This window comes from Girardinichthys multiradiatus, chromosome 2, assembly GCF_021462225.1.
Source record: "Girardinichthys multiradiatus isolate DD_20200921_A chromosome 2, DD_fGirMul_XY1, whole genome shotgun sequence".
Taxonomy (NCBI): domain Eukaryota; kingdom Metazoa; phylum Chordata; class Actinopteri; order Cyprinodontiformes; family Goodeidae; genus Girardinichthys; species Girardinichthys multiradiatus.
Genome location: NC_061795.1, coordinates 4,419,945 through 4,443,871, shown reverse-complemented (window position 1 = coordinate 4,443,871; position 23,927 = coordinate 4,419,945). Strand labels below are relative to the sequence as shown.

The window sequence follows — 23,927 nt, the reverse complement described above, 5'->3', positions numbered from 1 at the left end:
ATTTATGGGTGCAATTCAATCCATAAGCATGCCATTCCTCACCTTTCAGCGTTTTAACACAGACCAGATAGGGGATGTGCACACCGTTCTCGTCAATGAAGCATTCAAAATCATAAAAAAACAGTTTATCATCTAACTGATTACAGGCTTGGGCGGTTTGAATGTAACACAGATGACCATCGCACGTCACATCTAAATAAGGAGGTATATTCTCACCGCAAATACGGCGTTTTACATTACACACGTGTGGTTTATCCTGCTTACTGAGTGGAATAACGTATATCCTTTTGCACACCTTGCACAGTTTTACCAACTCACAGTCACTCATGGGCCTGTCAGCACTAGGTCTTTTGCGAGGTTCCCTGTGTCTACTGAAACAAGAAGAGTTACGACAGATTCTGTGACAACCTGCACAGGCGACAGGTTCGTTAATTTCACGCATACACTGGTATGAGTGACACACCGGACAATAGCCTTCACAATGGTGTGTGTCTGGCTTTTCATAGCTCCCGTAACAATATACACAGATGTATCTCGATCCTATAAAACCCTTGAGATTTTTTATCCCATAGTAGTGACCTTGAAATAACAGCAGAAAGAGAGGGTTTGATCGATCAGGGAAACTGGTCTCAAATTTACACAGAGCTGCAGAGCCTGTAAAGGTTCTGTGAAACACTACAATTTTCCTCTTTAGAATGTTTTCAAATTTACCAATGTCGCTGAAAGTTACTGCTGTCTGATCATCTAAACCAGCCCTGTGTTGCCACTCCCTCCCCAGCTCTAAAGCCTGATTATCAGTAAGGTTAGAGTCAGAGACGTGTGCAAGACTTATGGCAAAGCATAACTGATTACCGGTATTATCTACAATATACAGGTGACGCTTTTTCTTATTAATCAGTTCACAATCTAACGTTCCTTTAACCTTACGTTTTGACCCTTCTGCAGGGTCATTAACTATCTGTAGAACAAATTCCAGGTTATTATCTGCAGGCATTTCAGCATTGGACTGTACTAACTCATCCAGAAAATCCTAAAAAGCAGGCAGAATCATATTCCCATCATCGTCAATGGTAAACGCGATGTTACGGTTCAGATTTTCCCCGACTAATTCTGGCTGCACAACATCGTTACGTCTGGCTAAAGATCTTGCAGTATCAGCTAATTCACTGAGAATACGCATGATGTTTATATAGATTGCAGCGAGATCAGGGACATTCCCAGGGCAGGGAGGCGGGATGGTAAAAGGTCTCCTTATTTCAATGTTATTAAAACGTTCACGTTCAACAGTCGCAGGATGATCTCCCTCAATTTGATCAGGGTTGAGTGCAACCTCTGGATTGAAATTACCGCCATGCTGCCCAGTATGATCAGCGGCGTGTGACGTTGAAGGAATTTGTAAGTCAGCTGATTCATTTAGCTGAATGCTGGATGGAGATGGTGTTCTATTTAAATCTTCAACAGCCTGTTCTAATGAGCTAAAAAAGTCACCGTACAGATTTTGATTTATTACATTTTCACTGTTAGCAGGAGATGCATTTAACCCGATGTTATCTGTTACATCAGCATTAACAGGAATTTTATTAAGTTGAGCAACAACATTCCTTATCTCATTCAGCGCATGTGTGATCTGGCTATCCATATTAACATGAATATCAGAAGAAGAAGACCCAGGGATCAGTTTAAATTACCTTGATATCAGCAAAATGTTTCAGTAACAATGTCTGACATGCAGCCAGAAGCGTTAAACTTGATGCTTTATTACAACGCTCACGTCAGGATAGGGGAACTCTCTGTCTGCGCTGTTGCTGTCCAGGTCTCGATGAAATCTGCTCCACCATCAACGTTGCTTCTGGAAAGATAAAGAAAAAAATTAATTAATGAAATATGCGAATTAATTCAGTAGGTAAATGAGTATAAGAAGAATTAAACTTACCATTCAATAAACCTCTAACAAGCCTCGCCCTGGTATACAGAGCACAGAGTCACCGTCTTTTCCTCAATTGAAGATATTCTGTGAAACAAAATAAAGTTACCTTAAAATGCAGGTCTTTTGAAAAAAAAAAAAAAATCTTGTTTCTGTGAAGATTTGGATAGAACAGAATTTGAATATAACTATAACTTACTCCGTACACGGAGTATTTGAACGGTTCCGGGCGGTTCCAACTCTTCCTGCACTGAACTGGTACAGTTCTGCTGAATGTTATCGATGCTTGGGTTCTGGTTTAAATCATTCGACATTTCTGTAAAATATTTTATCAGGGGTTAAAACAAGTCTGCAATATCGCATAGACCTGTGAAAATATATATATATATATATATATATATATATATATATATATATATTTTTTTTTTTTTTTTTTTTTTTTGACTTACTCTCCTCTTCCGGAGCTGTTAATTTTTCCGGCGCACGGTCAGGGGACTGTGGCGCATGAATGGCTTCGCCCTCTATTTCATCTTTAGCTGGGATCAGATTGTCTTTTTGAAAGACAAGTTTCCGTCTCAACTTTGATTTTTTCGGAGGCAGACGGTTACAAACGCTGACCTCTCCAACGTTCAGGAATACGTCTCTTGTTAAATCTGTAAGTAGAATTTATTTCATTTATTTTTTAAATCACAAAATAGCATTCACCAGTTGACTAAACCAGATGTTGTTGCAGTTAATAATTACCATAGTCAGACTGTGTAAAAACGATACCATCCAGCTCGTCACTCGTGGGTTCTAAAGAATATAAGTTAAACATTATTATTATCCAATGAGCATTCACAAGCACTTAAAGAATTCTTAAAGATGAATACTTACTACTGAAGATTGCGTTGTATCTTTCGATAGAAGCAGAATGTTCACCACCTTCTTCGTTTCCTGAAATATTTTCTGACATTTTTTTTCTGCTTCTCCTTACAAGTGTTCTAAAAATATTTCAGTGTAATTGGTTAAAAATAAACTTTTAGCTACCAGATTTGAAGCCGATCTCCCAGTAAAGATTGCGTTGTATCTCTCGATAGAACCAGGATGACTGACTACGCTACCTTCAGCGCGCATAGTTACGCCCCTTGGCCACGCCCCCCGAGACACCTCAGCAACCGCACAGACGTGTTAATTCAATAAACAGGGAATGGGAATTGACTGAGACAATGCTCGAGACTTTTAGCCAGGAAAAGAGCACATTCCTCTTAATTACTTTGACTACAATTGGTGTGAAGACTTTTGTCTGAGACAATACGCAAGAAACAGCTGCGGATGTCTGACGTCTGGTCACCTATTCATTAAACAGTGGATGTGTATTGACTGAGACAATGCTCCAGACTTTGGGCCAGGAAAAGAGCACATTCCTCTTAATTACATTGACTACAGTTGGCGTGAAGACTTTGGTCTGAGACAATACACAAGAAACAGCTGTGGATGCATTAATTCAATAAACAGTGACTGAGGATTTTATAACCTTTATTTTTTTTTTTTTTTAGATCATCTCTACAAGTTAATGGTGCAGATTAGATTGCTCAAACATTTGAGCAGAGGAAGAAAGGTTCTGTATCTACTTTTTGTCACCTTGTTTTTTAGATGTAAAAACATCCATCTAAATAACCCCTGTGTTAAAACAAAATGAATTTACAATTCTGTCAGGTTCTCTCTTTTTATCAGAATTTTGTGTGATGTGCCTGCATTAACCTAAGTGACCTTTTAAAGTGGATAAACTACATGTTTTGTTTTTAGATGTAAAAAACATCTAAAAACATACAATTAGAAAGATTCGCTTCCTTGTAATGACAACATCTGGCTAATGACAACATCCGGTTAATGACGATATCCGGCTAAAGACGATATCCGGTTAATGACAATATCCGGCTAATGACAACATCCGGTTAATGATGTTATCCGGTTACGTCACAGGAAGGCCCACCACCGGAGTCCCGCCCTAGGATGTCCCAGCCACCGGAAGTCCCGCCCACCTGTCAAAATTTTCACACCTCGTTTGATTGAAGGATGTACATTTAGTCTCTGAGGAGACTGAATGCTAGGTGCAGGTGAACTGAATAAAGCTAATTGAAAACAGACAGGAGAGAACAAAACGTGGCAAGAGCAGAAGAGACTCTTGAATACATAACCAGAAAAACATGAAACTAAAGCATAACCAGATCCAAAAAGCTAACTTGACAAAACATGAACAAGAGACAAAAACCAAAAACAGCCCGAACAGGGGGGGCGGAGGGGGAAACAAAAACCAAAACACAAAGTTCAAGCGGGCGACCAGGACATCGTCCCAAACAGGCACAAAGGTCATGCGGGCGACCAGGATTTCGTCCCGAGCAGGCACAAAATCCGGCGGGTGCCAGGACCTGCAACACAGACTCCTGGGCAGTCGGCGGCGAAGACATGGAGGCCAACAGAGGTGTAGAGACCGTGCAGGCTGCCGGTGAAGGATCCAGCGGTGCGCAGGCCGGCGGCGAATTAGCTGGTGGTCCGGAGGCCAGCAGAAGCCTAGAGACCGTGGAGGCCGGCGGCGAAGGCGAAGACAAGGAGGCCGGCCACTAGAGACGTAGAGACCGTGGAGGTCGGCGTCGGCGGGGAAGGCGAAGACAAGGAGGCCAGCAGGGACGTAGAGACCTTGTTGGCTGGCGACGGCAGCGAAGGCGAAGATAAGGAGGCCAGCAGGGACGTAGAGACCTTGGCGGCCGGCGACAAAGGAACTGACGGTCTGGGGGTCGGCCGAGCAGAGTAGGGGACCTTCGGGACGGCAGATCAGGAGGTCAACCATGGAGCATAGAGGACCCTCCAGAAACTCGGTGGAACTCCGGAGGCTTGGAGTGAGGCTTGGCCTTCATGGTGCCTGGTGATCCCTCAGAGGTTGAAGCGGTGCCTGGCGATCCCCCATTGACAGAAACAGAGCCGAAGGGACCCTCGGGGACAGAAACAGAGCTGACGGGATCCTCGGAGACAGGAACAGAGCCCGGCAAACCCTTGGAGGCCAGAACGAGGACAAGCTGCTCCTTGAACCCCTCAGAGACAGGATCAGACGGCGCTTCCTCCTCGAACCCCTCGTCTCTGGGTTCAGAGGCCAGGATGAGGACTAACCTCTCCTTGAACCCCTGGAAGGCCTTCAGACCAGGAGCAGGAGCTATGGGGTCGCCCAGACCCTCAGTGGCGTGCACAGGAGCAGAGGCATTGCTGGGACCCTCAGTGGCGTGCACAGAGACTTAGGCGTCGCTGGGACCTTCAGTTGCTCGAGCCGGGCTGAGGCGTCGCCGGGACCCTCAGTGGCTTGAGCAGGGGCTGAGGCGTTGCCGGGACCCTCAGTGGCTTGAGCAGGGGCTGAGGCATCGCCGCGACCCTCAGTGGCATGGGCCGGGGCCGGGGCTGGGGCTGAGGCTGAGGCGAGACCCTCAGGGATGTGGGCAGGGGCTGAGGCATCGCCGGGACCCTCAGTGGCTAGAGCAGGTGCTGAGGCGTTGCCGCAACCCTCAGTGGCTTGAGCCGAGGCATCACGGGGACCCCCAATGACTTGAGCTGAGTCGTACCTCTTCAGACGTCCTCTGCGGCGTGTGGAGGAAGTTGAGGCAGACTTGTGCAGCACAACGGCAGCTCCCTGGAGACCTGGCATGGCCTGCTTGGCAGCAGCAGAGCTCTGGAGACCTGACGTGGGCTGGACTGCAGCAGCGCTCTGAAGACCTGACGTGGGCTGAGCTGCAGCAGCTCTCTGGACACTTGGAGAGGATGGAGGTGGGCGGCAGTAAAACTGCCTTATTGCTTTCCGGTAATCCTCCTCCATCTGCCTGATTTTCTCCCTAAGCTCAGGAGTAAAGAGGGCATGGGCGGAGCTGCAGCGAGCCTGGGAGACAGTGCTGTGGCAGACGAAGACACAGGATTACTCGCTGCAACCCTCACGTCATTCATCTGCTCCAACAGCAGTGGAGACGGCAGAACCTCCAGATCGGCCGACGGATGTCTCATCGCCTCCTCCATCTGCTGCTGAACCCAGCGATCACTGGCGCTCTCTTGCTTACCGTCTGTGAGGTCCAATTTAGGTGGAAACATTCTGTCAAGGCTTGTGTAGCGGAGGACCCCAGAATGCAGACGGACAGGCAGCATGACCCTCAGAAGTAGAAGATTTTAATAATCATAAGAACACAAACTAGCAGGCAGGTTGATGGTTGCAGATGCAGGCGTGGATGAACAGAGGCAGAACAGACTTGACATGAACATAGGTAGAACTGGCTTGGCATGAATGAAGAACTTGATACAACAGCCTACGCATGAGCAGAGTTAATGTTTCTGCGAGGAATGAACGGAACAGATGTGTATATATGTAGCAAGAACCAGGTGAAATGAGGAGACTGAATACTAGGTGCAGGTGAAAAGTTAATTGAAAACAGACAGGAGAGAACAAAACTTGGCTAGGCAGAAGATACTCTTGAGTACATAACTAGAAAAACATGAAGCTAAAGGATAACCAGATCCAAAAACCTAACTTGACAAAACACGAACTAGAAGACAAAAACTAAAGCATGATTCAAAACCTATCAAGAATAACAATAATAAGATCCCAAAAACACCCACAAATCTTGACAGTTCCATGTACTTTTAATCTTCTACCTACCATGCGGCTCCCGAGTTCCTGTCTGCACTTTGGTCCAGCTTCCCCCTTTACAAATATATTAGAAGAAACCAGTCCGAAGTTGGACCAAGCAGACAATCAGATTTCTAAGACTGCTGAACTTAGCCGTTGGATTTGGCAGCAGCTGGAGTAGGCCAGAGACATATGGGAATGATATTAAGATCCTGCCTTCCCCGCTGCTGCTGGAGGAAATGGAACAGACCTTTCTGGGATCCAGGCAGGTGCTCATGCCACCAGAGTTTGGCTCATGGTAAGGCAACTCCTCTCCACCTCCTCGTAATGAGCCATGAACTTGGCCCTGAGGATGCCAGCAGCTCCACCCTAAGTTTCTAGTGGAAATCGTGCTCGGCGTCTCGCATTTCTTCCACCTGGGTCAACAGGGTTCCACACATCAGCCATGGTCTTCTCCACTGTCCTCAGCACCTGCTATGCCTTCTGCTTCTTCCTCTTCTGCTCGCTGCAGATATCGTCAACAGCAGGCTGCCTCTGCTCCAGGCTCTGAGGGTCTGATCAATGCCTCCTCTTCTCTTCTGGAGGATCCGCATGACACCTTATCTCCTGCCCTGGTGCCTCCGACTTTATCTCAGGCTTCCTGGTTCCAAGCCAACTCTATGTCACAGGCCACTGCTCAGTGTCCCCAAGCCCAGGATTCTCTGCCACTCTCCGCTGCTCCTTTAGTGCCCTTCAGTGGTCAACACCACAGAAAGGGTTTTTCAACTTCCTCTGCGCAGCCTGTAGCAGTAACTAAACCCGCTTCAGGTTGTCAGAGTCCTGCCGACACCTCTCCCCCTGTTATGGAGGACCCGGTCAATGTTTCCTGTCTGCCTGCTGCCTCTCCATCCTCTCGCCGTAGACAGTGAAACCGTCAAAAAGCTACATTCAGGTTCTGTCCAGGAGTGTCCAGCTGATTTCTCCAAATCCATAACAGCAGCAGCAGAAGAAGTGTTTCCCACAGGCACAGAGGTCTCTGTAGTTGCTGTTTTCACAACCTGTCTGGCTTTCTTTTCTGCATCTGAGCCCATTGTTCTTCCGTCTGAGAGCCCAAGAGCCACGATTGGTAGTGACACAGTGGAGCTCGCTGAGCTGTGTGTAGTGTTCCTTTTAAGGTAAAATGAGAGCATCCATAAATCTTAATACGGAAAGAGACGGCAACCCGTGCAAGAACAATGGTGAAAAACTAGAAACGTGTAGTTATACAATGCATGTTTAGTGTGTTTTGCAAACATGAATAATGTTTATTTAGGGTATGTTCTCCGTCTTTCCCGCCGTACTTGCTGCTTCTATTGTCTGTGGCTTCGACCGCCAAAGGTGGTGTTACAGTTCGTGCAGAAGAACCAACTACTCTGCGGTGTCCGAGTTGAACCAGAATTCACGCTTTGGAACCTCTTTTCATTGGTGGAAACACGCATCACCAGTACAAAATCACGTTTGGGAACCGGAACGGGCTCAAAAGAGCATTGGTGGAAAACGGGTAAGGGTTCCACAGACGCTCTCCAAGGTTCGTCTGGAGGTTCAAGCAGTCCCAACGTTGTGCTCCAAGGCTCCTCCAAAGGTTCCACCAGATCCAGAAGTGATTGGCTTTTAATCTTGTAACACTGATATGGGTAGAAATTGTCAATATATGCTTCTTCTTCTTTCCAAAATATTTTCCATCACAATATGCAGGATCAAGTCCATGAAAAGTTGATTATTTGAAATAGAATTTATTTGCTTGATAATGTATTTCATTGTATTGAACATTCAGTTTCACTTTCAGTTCTATAATCCACATTCAGTTCCAAAATCAGCTTTTTCTTTCACACATCTGTGTCCTTAAAGTAAAGCCTCAGAGTAATCGAACACAGATTCACCGCTTCATGGATGTCCTTCACTATATGGGGAAACGCAGACCGACATAACACCGGTGGCACACTATGATAATTTGGCATCTTTAGCTAATGAATACAGGTAGCATAATTGTTACACTTAGTCCATCATTTGTTTACATGATGCTTCTTATAGATGGTCATTTGACTTGGTGAATGACATCTGACAAGCTCATGTATGCTGCACTGCTCCAGATCAAAATGTGGTAAAGGATGTTTAACCAGATGCGAAACATAAATTGGTGAATCTGTTTAGTTTGATTACTCTGTGGCTTTCTTCAAGGACCTGGATGTGTGTCACAAAAAACTGAATTTTGGAACTGAAATGGAATTATAGAACTGAAAATGAAAGTAGTCAAACTGAATTAAATACAATGTCAAACCAAATGAAGTTACAAATCATTAAATCCAGCTTAATTTAGTGCAATTAATTGTAAAACAAATGCCATGAATTTCAAATTACACAAGTCAAGTCAAGTTTATTTATATAGCACTTTTCAGCAACAAGGCACTCCAGGTGCTGTACATAAGGAAAAACATTACAATGATAGAGGAAATCAAACAACAGAGGTAATGAAAAAAAAAAGAGAATAGAATGATGAATAAGAAAACGAAAGGACAATTGGACTGAAAAATTAACTAATAATGTTTAGATAACACATTCAAAGGCCACTCTAAACAAATATGTTTTTATCTTGATTTAAAGCAACTTAGGTTTTGGTGCTTTTACAGTTTTCTGTGAGTTTATTCGAGATTAGTGGAGCATAAGAAGAAAAAGCTGCTTCTCCATGTTTGGTTCTGGTTCTGGCTATGCAGAGTAGATTTGAGCCAGAAGACCTGGAAGGTCTGGGTTGTTGATACACTGACAACAAGTCTGTAATGTATTTTGGTGCTAAGCCATTCAGTGATTTATAGACTAACAGAAGTATTTTAAAGTTTATTCTCTGAGCTACAGGGAGCCAGAGTAGAGACTTTAGAACCGGGGTGATGTGCTCCACTTTCTTTGTTCTAGTGAGGGCAGCAGCGTTCTGGATCAACTGCAGCTGCCTGATCGACTTTTTAGGCAGACCTGTGAAGACACCGTTGCAGTAATCAATTCTACTAAAGATGAACGCATGAATTAGGTTTTCAAGGTCCTGCTGAGACATTGGTCCTTTAATCCTGGAGATGTTTTTTAGGTGATAGAAGGCCGACCTTGTTACTGTATTTATGTGCCCTGAAGGTTCAGGTCTGAGTCCATACACCCAGGTTTCAAGCCTGATTGGTGGTTTCTAGCTGTATTAACTGAAGCTGTGTGCTAACTTTTAAACGTTCTTCCTTTGGTCCAAAGATTATTACTTCAGTTTTGGTTTGATTCAGTTGAAGAAAATTTTGGCCCATCCACGCATTGATTTCTTCTAAGCATTTACCCAGCGCTTGAATGGGTTTATGGTCACCTGGTGACATCGTAACCTATAGCTGTGTGTCGTCTGCATAGTTATGATAACTTACGTCGTTGTTTATTAAAATCTGAGTTAGGGGGAGCATGTAGATATTGAATAGGAGGGGCCCTAAGATGGACCCTTGGGGAACGCCACATGTGATTTTTGTGCTCTCTGATGTAAAGTTACCTACTGACACAAAAAAGTCCCTGTCCTTCAAGTAGGATTTAAACCAGTTGAGTGCTGTACCAGAAAGGCCAACCCAGTTTTCCAAGCGCTCTAATAAAATGGAGTGATCAACATTGTCGAATCCTGAACTAAGGTCCAATAATACCAGCACTGTGGTTCTTCCACAGACTGCATTTATACGGATGTCATTGAACACCTTGACAAGAGCAGTCTCTGTACTGTGGTGAGCACGGAAGCCTGACTGGAAGACATCGAAGTGGTTGGTCGTTGTTAGGAAGTTGTTTAACTGCTGAAACACAGCTTTTTCAATAATCTTACTGATGAAGGGGAGGTTTGATATAGGCCTGTATTTCTGTAGTAGCAGCTTGTCCAAGTTGCTCTTTTTCAATAGAGGTTTGATAATTGCTGTTTTTAGGGCCTGGGGGAAAACACCTGACAAAAGGGACGTGTTTATCGTATGTGTTAAATCAGATGTTATTACAGGCAAAGGTTTCTTAAGGAAAGCAGTGGGTAAAAGATCGAGACTGCAGGAAGAAGAGCTTAGTTGCTGTACAATTTCTTCTAAGATTTTGCAGTTAATTTGGTGAAATTGGGAAATTTTGTCAAAATCAGTTCTAGTTGGAGACAACATTGGTACTGGAGTTGATGTGGATGTGCTGACTGCCCCTCTGATCTTTTGGGTTTTTTCAGTGAAGAAGTTAGCAAATTCATTGCAGGCCCTGGTAGAGTGGAGTTCAGATGCTACAGTTAAAGGAGCGTTTGTTAACCTGTCGACCGTGACAAATAATGCACGAGCATTGTTAATGTTTTTGCTGATGATCTCAGAAAAGAAAGATTCCCTTGCATTTTTCAGTTGTAGGTTAGGAGGCCTATAAATATTCAAGAACATGGTTCGGACAGGGCTCTTTACCCGGACAGCCAAATATTCAAAAGACTCAAATTTGCCAGAAGTACTTTTTTACACTCTAATAAATCTTTAAACAAAGTGGCCACCCCTCCACCTTTTTGTATGCTGTCTGCTCTCACAATGAAAATTGTAGTTCAGAGGCGTCGACTCTATCAGAATGGGAGCTTCATTAAATTCATGTAACCATGTTTCTGTTAAAAACATAACATCAAGATCGTGGTCAGTAATGAAGCCATTGATTAAAAGGATTTTCCTGACAGAGATCTAATATTCAATAAAGCCAGTTTATATGACTTAGTTGTTGATACTAACTCTGTGTCTGGTTGTACCAGTTTATGGCTTCTGTTGATTGTTTATTACTGTCTCTTATCCTTTTGGCTTTGCTCTTTCTGTCACGTATAAGCACAGAGATTTTACAACTATCTCCTATTAGGGGCCCAAGTTTTTCCTGGACATGCTCATTTCTGATAGAGTTAGCACTGGGGCCCAGACTGTATCACAGAGAAGTGATTTGAAGGTCCTTATTAGGAGGAGATAGATTAGGAGGTGGTGGAGGTCTGCAGCATTTGGAAGATGTTGGTTTAGTAGCAGGGCCTCGGCCATGGGGGCTGTTGAATGGAGAAGATGTCAGGGCTATTTGGGTCCCAATTTTAAGAGCTCCTTTCATGTTATCAGAATCCAGTAAAGCAAAAAGCAGGCTCAGTGGGGAGATGGGAGAGTTCTGTGCGGTCTGGGTCGGGGTCTGGGGTGAGGGGGGTTTACCGGGGATGTTGGTCTGGGTTTGGGGGGAGGGGGGTATAATGGGGGGTCCACTTCTCCTGTGGATTTCGACGGGGAGACCTTTTGTGATGACCTCTCTTTCTCAGCCAGCTGGCCGGTTGTCTCTGTTGGAGCTGTTGGAGGCAGCGTTATCATTGTTGTTGATACTCCCTGTTCTCTGCTGAAGGTCGAAGCTGCTGGCGGATTATTTAATAATCTGAATAGAAGAGATTAGATGTGAGACGTCTGGCTCCTGGCTTGTTCAAACAGAAACCATCTTGCTTAAAGAGTTGTCTTTTTTCCCAAAAACTATTAAAGTTGTCAATGAAGTTCACAGGTGTGGTGGTACATGTTTTTTTCAACCCCTTATTGATCATGAGAAGTCTGGAAAAAACCTCATCTCAACAGAAAATCGGTGCAAAGGGTCCGCTGAGAAACACCTTGATATTGAGACCTCCAGAAAGACCCTGACCTCTTCTCAGCACTGCACTACACTGCATGTAATTACAATGTAGTGAAAACCTACTACAGTGGCCTGAAAATGTTATTTTAAGTCCACAACATCTATATAAGATCTCATTGATTTTGGTTATTTTTTGGTCATATAAAGGTAGAATTACTGGTGTGCTTTGGATCATTGGCTTGCTGTCAATAGCCCAACCACTTAATTAATGCACCAAGACAAAGATACAAAGCACAACACCCAGTTAATTTCTAAATAGTTAAAACAAATAAAAATAGGTTCTTGCCTAGAGGTGGCCTAGTCAAAGTCCAGACATAAATACAATTGTATGAGCTTAAACAGGTTGCTTCTGCTTGGAAACACTCAAATGGGTTGGTTTGGATATCGTTTTAGAAATGAATGATCACCATTTGGAAACTACATTTTGCATTTAACCACTTTAATATTATGGCATTTAACCACTTTGCTGATTTGTTGATATCAAATTTGTTTGATAATCTGAAACATTTAGGTTTGACAAAAAGCAGAGGAAATCTGTAAGAGAGAAAATATTTTTCCACTCCAATGTTTTTCTTAAATGAAATCATCCTTATGAATTTTTTTACACCAACCAACTAAATGTTGAAACTGGATATTAGAAATTTCTTGAACAATAATTTTCAGACAATACTAAAGTAAAGTATCATGGACCTCCAAAACTCATATTTGATTTAAACTGAATGAAAGCACAACAGGCTGCTTTAATCTGCTAAATTATCTTGTAGGTGTTGCTGAGGTAAGTTCAGTGAATTATATTTTTATAATGCTTGTAAAAAACTAAGATCAATCCATGGCTCTAAGACAAGCTGAGCAATATTAGCACAGAAAACTGTTTTGATACATCTGTTGTTTTGTATTTCTAGTTTTTGACAAATTAATCTTTGCTATTTCTGTAAAGTAAATGCAGCCTACAAAACAATTAATCAAAATCAAACTTTACAGGATTCTGTTGAACAATCACAATTATCTGAGTTTTTAACAGGCTTTTGGAAAGTGAGGTATGCCTAATTAGTTTCCTGTCCACAGGTCAGTGGGGCATGCCCACTGTAAGTTTGTCCTCAGTGTTGGGAATGATAGCTGGCGTCTTGGCATCTACTATGGAATCCATTGGCGACTATTATGCTTGTGCTCGTTTGTCTGGTGCTCCTCCACCACCCACTCATGCTATCAACCGAGGCATCGCTGTTGAGGGCATTGGCTGCATCCTGGCTGCACTGTGGGGAACTGGGAATGGTACCACCTCCTACAGCCAAAACATCGCTGCACTTGGAATTACCAAGGTACACAGCTTTTTTCACCTTACGACAACAAAATTCAAGGAGCTTTCCTCGTATTTTATCCAATGAACCAATAAAGAAGTAAATAACTGTGTAGTAGAACGGTGATGATACATGGCATGCATCTGCATTCAGTCTTCTTTAATCTAAAACCTTTAATCAAATATTGTTAAGGTTTGGACGTTTTGGACTTTGTTTTTAGTTTTGTGTTTTCGTTTACCTTTAGCTAGATGTTTCTTATTTGTGTTTTTGTATTCATGTCAGTTGTGGTTTTCTGTTTTGGTTATCTTCAGCCTCCCAGTGTGCTCTCCTCACTCCTAGTTCCCTTGGTGTTGCTTTCCTGTTTATTTTCTTAGAATGGTTTCCTTATTATGATTATTATTATTATAGTTCTCTGGTTCCTTAGCTGTGCTCTCGTTTTATGTTCATGTTTGGTACTGGTTCCTTTGCACTCTCCTATTTATTAGTTTCTTTTCTATTACTCCTCTCGTCATTAGTTGTCCTCCTTTAGTTATTAATTACTCAGTTTTAGTCCCCTTTACATTCATTGTCCCTCTTAGCTTTGTTTCCTCTAATTTATCTTTATTCTCCAGTCCCTCTTTTATAGAGTAGCTTTAGTTATTGTTTAATTTTATTCTTGTCCTCGTTTCCTCTTCTTCATTCTTAGTTTGTTCTATCAGTGTTGGTTTAGGTTTGTTTACTCTTGTAGTCAGGGTTTCTTTTGCTAAGTCCTTAGATCTTAGGTTGTTGTGTTACCTCCAGTTTCTCAGTTTCCTTTAGTTCATGTTTAATCTTGATTCTATGTTTTATTTTATTTTGGGTCTGCTCACTGTCTTGTCATTTAGTTCTTTTCCTCATGCTTTAGTTTTATTATGTTCACCTGATCCCTTTGCCTCCTTGTCACACCTGCTCTTAGTTCCTTGATTACCTGCCTTTGTTCTCGCTCTGTATATCAGTTGGTTTTGTCTCATTGTTCTTCGCTGGTTCCTCCGATCACTCGTACTCGTACTCGTACACGTCGTCTTCCGCTTATACGGGACCGGGTCGCGGGGGCAGCAGCCTCAGCAGAGACGCCCAGACGTCCCTCTCTCCAGACACCTCCTCCAGCTCCTCCAGGGGGAGCCCAAGGCGTTCCCAGGCCAGCCGAGAGACATAGTCCCTCCAGCGTGTCCTGGGCCGTCCCCTGGGCCTCCTCCTGGTGGGACGTGCCTGGAACACCTCCCGAGGAAGGCATCCAGGAGGCATCCGGTATAGATGCCCGAGCCACCTCAACTGGCTCCTCTCGATGTGGAGGAGCAGCGGCTCTACTCCGAGCCCCTCCCGGATGGCAGAGCTCCTCACCCTATCTCTAAGGGAGTGCCCGGCCACCCTACGGAGGAAGCTCATTTCAGCCGCTTGTATCCGGGATCTCGTTCTTTCGGTCATGACCCAAAGTTCATGGCCATAGGTGAGGGTAGGAACGTAGACCAACCGGTAAATTGAGAGCTTTGCTTTTCGGCTCAGCTCTCTCTTCACCACAACGGACCGGCACAGTGCCCCCATTACTGTGGCAGCCGCACCGATCCGTCTGTCGATCTCCCGCTCCATTCTTCCCTCACTCGTGAACAAGACCCCGAGATACTTAAACTCCTCCACTTGAGGCAGGAACTCCCCTCCAACCTGAAGAGGACAAGCCACCCTTTTCCGGTTGAGTACCATGGCCTCGGACTTGGAGGAGCTGATCCTCATCCCAGCCGCTTCACACTCGGCTGCAAACCACCACAGTGCATGCTGTAGTTCTTGGTTAGAGGGGGCCAGCAGGACCACCTTATTCGCAAAAAGAAGTGACGAAATCCACTGGTCCCCAAACCAGACCCCCTCCGGCCCTTGGCTGCGTCTAGAAATCCTGTCCATAAAAGTTATGAACAGGACCGGTGACATAGGGCAGCCCTGCCGGAGTCCAACATGCACCGGGAACAGGTCCGACTTAGTGCCGGCAATGCGGACCAAACTCCTGCTCTGCTCGTACAGGGACCGGATGGCCCCTAATAAAGGGCCCCCAATTCCATACTCCTGGAGCACCCCCCACAGGGCATCACGAGGGACACAGTCGAATGCCTTCTCCAGGTCCACAAAACACATGTGAACCGGTTGGGCAAACTCCCATGAACCCTCGAGCACCCTGTAGAGGGTATAGAGCTGGTCCAGTGTTCCACGGCCGGGACAAAAACCACATTGCTCCTCCTGAAGCCGAGGTTCGACTATCGGCCGGACTCTCCTCTCCAATACCCTGGCGTAGGCCTTACCAGGGAGGCTGAGGAGTGTGATCCCCCTGTAGTTGGAACACACCCTCCGGTCACCCTTCTTATGAAGGGGGACCACCACCCCAGTCTGCCAGTCCAGAGGCACTGTCCTCGACCGCCACGCAATGTTGAAGAGGCGTGTCAACCATGACAGCCCTAGGCCAACCGGTAGTCCTTCTCCATGGCCTCACCGAACTCCTCCCAGGCCCGAGTTTTTGCCTCTGCCACAGCCCGGGCTGCAGCACGCTTGGCCTCACGATACCCGTCAGCTGCCTCAGGAGTCCCACAAGCCAACCACATCCGATAGGACTCCTTCTTCAGCTTGACAGCATCCCTTACTGCCAGTGTCCACCACCGGGTTCTGGGATTGCCGCCGCGACAGGCACCGCAGATCTTACGGCTGCGGCTACGGGCAGCAGCATCGACAATAGATGCGGAGAACATGGTCCACTCGGACTCTATGTCTCCAACATCCCCCGGGATCTGGTCGAAGCTCTCCCGGAGGTGGGAGTTGAATACATCCCTGGCCGAGGGCTCCGCCAGGCGTTCCCAGCAGACCCTCACTATGCGCTTGGGCCTGCCAAGTTTGTCCGGCTTTCTCCTCCTCCAGCGGATCCAACTCACCACCAGGTGGTGATCAGTGGACAGCTCTGCCCCTCTCTTCACCCAAGTGTCCAAAACATGCAGCCAAAGGTCTGTTGATACGACAACAAAGTCGATCATCGACCTCCTGCCTAGGGTGTCCTGGTGCCAAGTGCACTGATGGACACCCTTATGTTTGAACATGGTGTTCGTTATGGACAATCCGTGACTAGCACAAAAGTCCAATAACAAAACACCACTCGGATTCAGATCCTCTGATCACATTACCGGATTAACCTCCGCGTTTGCTACGTTCCTGCAGTACAACTCAAGTAAGTTTAGTTTGGACTCATGCCTTGTACCTGCAGTGTGTTTTCCTTTGTTTTGCTTCGATTTGTAAATCTCTGAATAAAGCTGAAGACTGCTTCAGAATGCTGCTGCCAAGCTCTTGTCTGCGCTTCACTCCACCCCAAAACCACATCGTGACAAATATAGCAGAACCAGCTAACTTTGGAGGCCACAAAGAAAGCAATTGTTGAAGAAAGTGGTAAATCTTGATTGCCTTTTGCCTAAAACCATGATGTCACCAAAATGATTTTTTAGTTGGGTCAAGAAAATTCATGGAAGGATAGATTAAATTGAATATAAGCCATTATTGAATGGAAGTCTGAGATAGGGTTTCATTTTTCAGCAGCACAGAGCCAGCGATACGATAGAATGGTTAGATCAAAGCATATTCATGTGCTAGAATGGTCAAATTCCCTAAATCCAGATTAGACCATACAAATTACTGTTCAAAGATATTCTCGATTGATTTTGACTGGGCCTTAATTATTTTTTTAAGAATAAACCAAAGTTTCAGTGTGTAGATAGAGACATTCCATAAAACTTGCAACTGTGAATGGGGTAAAATTACATCACTTTGTTTTTCTTTACATTTTTATATGTAAAAAAAAACCACACATTTAAAAACCATGCTTAATTTTTTCTTTTGTTTATTTAATACCTTCTGTTGGACTATAGGCTTGTGGTGGTAAAGTGACACATTGGGATAAACTTCACAGGGTATGGCTAAGGGTAAGTTAGCAAGCTGCTGTAAGCTTATTCAGCTCTCATTTACTTCTCATTAAAGATCTGTCACTCTGTAGCATACCAAGATTTAGCCTAAACTTCTGCTTCCTTAAATCATTCATTAGAAACATCTTCTTGTTTCACTGAGGGCGTTGGCTGATGCCTGAAACTGCACAGCACAGTTAATTTGTTAAACCTGTTTTGGAGAGAACATGTCACCTTTTTTAAAATAAAAACGTTTTTGCTTTTTTTGGACACATGCCAGGTGAATCACAAGTAGGTTTGGCACTGTAAACATTAACTGCTAACTGAAACTTTAACCTGAGAGTCTCCATTGATGTCTTTATAGTAGGCCCAATAATATTAAAAAAAAAACAAAACAAGAAGGGCTTTGTCTTTAAACAGCCAATTAAAGGTTGACTGTTTAAACCAGTGCGCTTATCACAGCAGCTAAATCATGTTGTTTGACACACTTTGTTCTGCTTCATGAAATATTCCACTTTTTCAGACTTTCGCCACAGTGGGGTCACTTATGTGACATGAGAATATAATTACAATGTTTTTCTGTTTAGGCATTCCAACAAGAGGTAAGGAAAGGTAAAGTACATGCACACATGGTGCTGTGTGACAGAAACTAATGTCTGTCTAACTGGGTTTTGCCAGCAAGAGGGCATATCTGTTGTGAGCTTCTACTGAAGATGTAGATCTTCACAGAAGGGGTACCAATAATCTGTCTCCTGTCGGGCAAAAAATGGCCATTCTAAGCTTTTTACAAACCGCATGAAGCTAATGTGATTGCACATTGGCGATCAATTTGCACTTTTCAATTAGTAGTTGCAATGTAGCTTTTTTTCATTTTTTCATCCCAGGTTGGTAGCCGACTCGTCCTTCAGACAACCGGTGTTTTGATGATTGTTCTGGGAGTCTTTGGAAAGTTTGGAGCAGTTTTTATCACCATCCCTGACCCAGTCATTGGAGGCATGTTTCTTGTAATGTTTGGCATGATTGCAGCTGTGGGGATATCCAACCTCCAGGTAAACACATAAAGACAGCAGTTTGTTTTTTTCAGATGCTTTAGAGACACTCTCCATCCAATCTGATTAGTTTGAGCAACATTGCAAAGAAGAACTGGAAATACATTCATACTCTATTGGGGTTAAGGGCTTCACTCAAGGGTACATCAAAGTGTGGTGTAAGAAAGATGGAGACACTCTCAAAACCTTCTAATTGCCAGATCCCTGTTCTTCCCCCTGTGCCACAGCTCCCCAAAAACGTGCACGGTTAAATGTAAAATTATTCACACTCACTTTAAATATTACTTTCAGTCTTAAAATACATGTAGGTAAAATTAAGACTGCCTTAAACCTAGATTTTTATTTGTAAAAACAGAAACCCATGTTCCACTTTTTCTCCATTTATTTATTTCTTTATAAAAAGAATTTCATTCACCATATGAACACAATTTAAATATTTGCGCCATTGAATCAGTAAAGGAATATCTTTTTTTCAAACCTATGTTCACAATAACTGTCCGTCCGATTAACTATCCATCCAATCAGACTGAACTTCAACTATTTTGCAAAGAAAAATAGACAAGAAAGGACTCTACGTGTGCAAAGCTGATACGCCAACAAACTTATAACAACTATAATAGCATCAAAAATGTGCTTTATGAGTTTGAAAACTTTTCATTATTTTCCTTTCACTTCACAATTACATGCTTGCTTGTAGCTGTAACACTAAAGAATTTGAAAAGGTACTGCCATAGTTTTTGTCATATCAAAGTATTCACTGAGTTCTTCACTTTTAATAGTAAGCATAATTAACAAGTCTTATATGCAAGGCTTCTCCCTTATAGACAAGTTGGTATGAGATCTGGCAGAACATTTGTTGAAACTGAAAAATAGTGCATTGCTCAAATAACCAATAATAACTAATAATAGCTGGGTTTATTTGCCTGTTTGGCTGTTTCTTAGAGGTCTCACCCTGCTTTTTAATGGCTGTTAAAGAAAACAAGCCACAGGGAGTCGGGGGAAGCTTTTGCATTAAGTAACACCTACAGTATAGAAATCTCTGCTTTTCTCTTGTAAAACACAAACTTACCATCTCATTAATATTTCGAGTGCCACCCCAGTGAGGTATTTTCCTTTAAACAATTAATTTTTTCAGTCTTTGAAAATGGTTGAAACATGATACACTTTTCCCTCTTTTTTGCTGCATATTTTAACAGCTGTTTTGTTTGTACTGAACAACTGCAGCTCCCTTGAGTCCCTGTCATACGTGGCAAAACCGTGAGGGAGCGGCAGTTCAGTGTGTACCATTTCCACAATGTCTGGTTGCAATATCAAAGTGTTCAGATTTAACATTGAACTGAAACCTCCGGTATTGTGTTTCAGTCTTTAGGCTAACGGAAAAACACAAAAGAGCCTAATGCAGATGGAACGGATATAAAGTCAAAAGTGGGGCATGTTTCAGAGTGACTGAGGCTATATGTGTTTGTCTTTTTCTGTTGTTGTTATTATAAAATTTGATGATAATAATAATAATAATAATATAATATTTGTGTAATGGGGTAGACAGATTCTAGCTTGTATTCCAATTTGATCCCCTTCTGAGTCTATAAATGTTAGGGGCTTACCCCACCCTAGCCTTTTGTAACCTGTCATGATCAAATACATACAAATCCCCCTTGAAATTGCTTTTGGCTCTTTGCGTTTTTTCATTTCCACACTATGTCAAATTGCATTTTAGACCTGTTAAAAAACAGAGATTGCAGCACATTGGCATAGGACAACAAAACGGTCTGGCACTAAGAGTCAATAAACTAATGTTATCACATTGTGTGACATAATGTTCCCTTTCCTTTTTCTCTCTTTAGTATGTTGACCTCAATTCTTCCCGCAATCTCCTTATCCTCGGCTTCTCTACCTTCAGTGGACTTGTGTTACCTACCTGGTTCCATTCCAATCCAGGCATCATTGACACGGGTAAAGTTATCACACACTGTTCTAAAAACCTATCAGGTTGTTATGGAAGCCCTTAAAGAAAAGTGAAAAAAGTAACTGAGAGGCTTATTTTTCTAAGTGTTTGTTCTTGTAATACTTTGCTATGCCACTAGATGTACTGGAATAAAACCACCATCCTTGACCAACAGCTGTATTATTAAAAAAGACAGTCAAAGAGCTGGTTCCAAAAAACCAATGTCCCATTGTTATCACCAGAACAATTTATGTATGGACAGCACAGAGAAAAACGTTTTATAGTAACAATGAAATGTAATAACATAGTTCAAAACAAAAAACATTCCTTACCAAAAAACCACCTTATTTTCAACATCATTTTCAAAGAAGGTAACGAGACAATGAATGGAAGTGAAGCTGGAGAGATCTCTGGGAGCTGTCCAGAAACTGGATCCATGCTGGAAAACTCCTCTGCCTTCTAAAACAAAAAAGAACACAATTTATTGAACACGGTCACGGCTTGGTTTACATGAACAATCTTAATTACAACATGGATTTCTTCTTTACAAGGAACATAGAACCTGCTCTGACTGATTAATAATAGACACTTGATTAAAATATTTTTGTCAGCAATCATAGCGCACTTAGACTTTCTTCAAAGTTGCAGGCTAAACCTATCATTCTAATAAATTTGCTGCTGTTCAAAATAAGTGTTGCAGCACAACAGCATTCAGAGACATTCAATTGTCATACAATAAAAGTAATTCTGTCCATAAAGATATACACTGAAGAAGTAGTTTTTATATTCAACTACCTGTAATTATCAAGCACAAAGCCTTATATTTCACATATACCAACTATACACATAAAAGAGAAGCGGTAAAATGAAAAAGTGCCTCCTAGCGACATCAGGCAGTGCAACGCAGAGGGAGCGACCACCAACTGTCACTAAAGCCTGCATCTGATGTGGGCCTTTGCGTCTCCGAAACATCCATCGGACTGACTATATAAGGCGTTATAAGGTAATACTTTATTTCTGAGGATGTGTTGGTTGAGAAAAAAATTTAACTTTGAATAATAAACCAAGATTTTTTTTCCCACTCTGTTCACTGAGGTAAAAAGAAAAAGTAAAAAAACTGCTCCCAACAAGGTTTTATTCAGCTGTTGTCACCAATGTATAAATAAATAAACAAATAAATACATATATAAATCATTAAAGGGTTCATATTTAAATTTTTGCCTGATAATTTATACCCCTTTCTAAATTATTGTGACAAGTTATGATAAGCATGTACTGACATTCAGTTTTAAAGCAATTTGCAAGATACAGTCTTGGTTTCTAGAAAGAGCAGTCATAGTGGGCAATTGTCAGTTGTCTCACAGATATCCTTGAACAAGGCTATAGTTAATTCTATATCGCATATAAATAAACAAACTTGGTATGATAACAACATAGCATGGCCAATAAATACACTATTTATGTGCTTTTACTGTATTTCATTTTACTTTACAAAAATCTCATTTAGAAAATGGGACATTGGTTCTTGGAAACCAGCCCTTGGAACAATACAGCTGTTAGTGAAGGCTGGTGTTTTAATCCAGTGCCTCTAGTGGCGGAAAAAAGTATTACAAGAACAAAAATAAGCCTCTCAGAAAATTTTTTTTTGCCCTTGCCTTTCAGTGCAGAGCAAAAATGAGAGAAAAGAACAAACGTAAACGTATTTAAATCTTGATTTTGTTTTTTTTTTTTACTTGCAGCTCACTTCTAAAGTCATGAGGAAACGATCATTTGGTCAAGTTTAGAAAAAGAGTATACATTTTATTAATTGCCTTTCAGGGCTTCTGTGGGTTGAAAAACATTACAATATATATATATATATATATATATTACTTCAGTAAAGTCTAGAGGGTATTCAGATGTGGTATGTTAAAAATTGTCAATTTAATTACAAAATTTATGCCGGTTTGTGCAGCAACAATTTTCGTTTGTGACGCAATCATTTTGAAGATATTAATGAAAGCTTCCAGAGGTCAACCAGCCCCCCCCCCACCTTCTTCAAGCGATGCCAATGGCAGAATCATGTTGAACAAATGAGAGGCCTGCATCTAGGCAGCAGTTGAATGTTGCTGCCCATTCAAATACAGGCATGTTTGATGACCTTTAGTGACCCCGGATACTTTTTATTAATAATTTTAAATGATAGCAGCACAAACGAAAATTTTTTGCTGCACTAGCCGGCACAAATGTAGTCGAATTGATTGACACCACGTTTGTTTGATTTGAAGAAGGTGGTGGCTGGTTGACCTTTGGTGACCTCTAGAAGCTTTCATTAATATCTTCAAAATGATAGCGGCACAAATGAAAATTTTTGCTGCACAATCGTTAACACTATTTTCATTTGATTTGAAGAAGGTAGGGGGGACAACTTCACTTAGCTATGGGCAGGTCATAGTCAATATGTAAAGCATATTATTGATGATTTGTCCCTACCAGTGAATGTGCCATAGCTGTTTATCCCCCGTCATCTGTGGCCCTTCTTACTAGTCTGTGTGTTCATGGTAAGCTCTGCTGTGGGGGAGGAGTTGTGGAGGGAGGGCTGTAGCACAGCAGACAGCATGGGGGAGGGACCTGTAAGGTGTGCTTTCTCAAATTTTCAGGTTAAGTCCATGGTTCCAAGTTCCACTGCAGCTTTAGACATCTGATCAATCACACAAAATATATTTGACACCACACAAGAAAAAGCTTCTGCTTAAAATATGCATCAAGAACAAGCTGCGCAAATTCCCAAAACAGAGCTGCAAGAAGAGCATCATGTCATTTTGTTCTAGCAGCTCTGCGAGCAAGAAGACATTTCTTAGTTCTTGCAGATTATGTATAGGGCCTAATGCTCGCCTTCCATGGCCTCTCAGGGCTTCCTGCAATTTGGAGTTCCATTTTTGCCAGAATAATGTATCTGTGTACATTTAAGGTGTATATGTAGTGTGCTTATATGTCTTTGTAAGGTCTAAGCTTCAGTTTCATAGGAGAGCCATTTTACAATCAAATACCAGTGAATGTCATTCAAACATCACAGTCTTGCTGATACTAATGCAGGAACTGATAAACAAATAGTGAATGTATGGTAGTTCCTAAGTGATAAGCTGGTGAGCAGTTGGCACAGTTTGTCAAAACAATCCCACATTCAGACAAGCTAATACATACCCCCATTTAGTGGTTTAATACCCTGTAAGGAAAGTGGTTCAGTAATGGTATAGGAATCCATGCATCATTTTCCTCCTTTCCATTGTTCCATTACTTAAAATCTCAATAAAATAAATTGAAGTTGTTGGCTGTTATTTGACAAAATGTTCAATTCACTTGAGTTTATTTATATAGTGGCAAATTCACAACACATGTCATCTCAAGGCACTTCACAAAGGGTTTGGAATGGTGCTGGGTTGTTTGGGAGTTTAAACTACTGAGTGTTAGAGTTTGGCCATTTTAGAACGGGCTATGTGTAG

At 42.6% G+C, this 23,927-nt stretch overlaps 1 protein-coding gene across 2 annotated transcripts in view; it reads left to right on the top strand.

Moving 5' to 3' along the window:
* Positions 1 to 23,927, top strand: part of si:dkey-106n21.1 (solute carrier family 23 member 2) — a 103,054-nt gene that overhangs the window by 69,441 nt on the left and 9,686 nt on the right. The window contains exons 8-10 of one of the 2 annotated variants that reach the window (XM_047349205.1): positions 13,281 to 13,534; positions 18,336 to 18,500; positions 20,345 to 20,453. In XM_047349205.1, coding sequence (XP_047205161.1) covers positions 13,281 to 13,534; positions 18,336 to 18,500; positions 20,345 to 20,453 — 528 coding nt within the window. The remainder of the gene's footprint in view (positions 1 to 13,280; positions 13,535 to 18,335; positions 18,501 to 20,344; positions 20,454 to 23,927) is intronic. The other variant, XM_047349212.1, reaches the window with a different exon arrangement.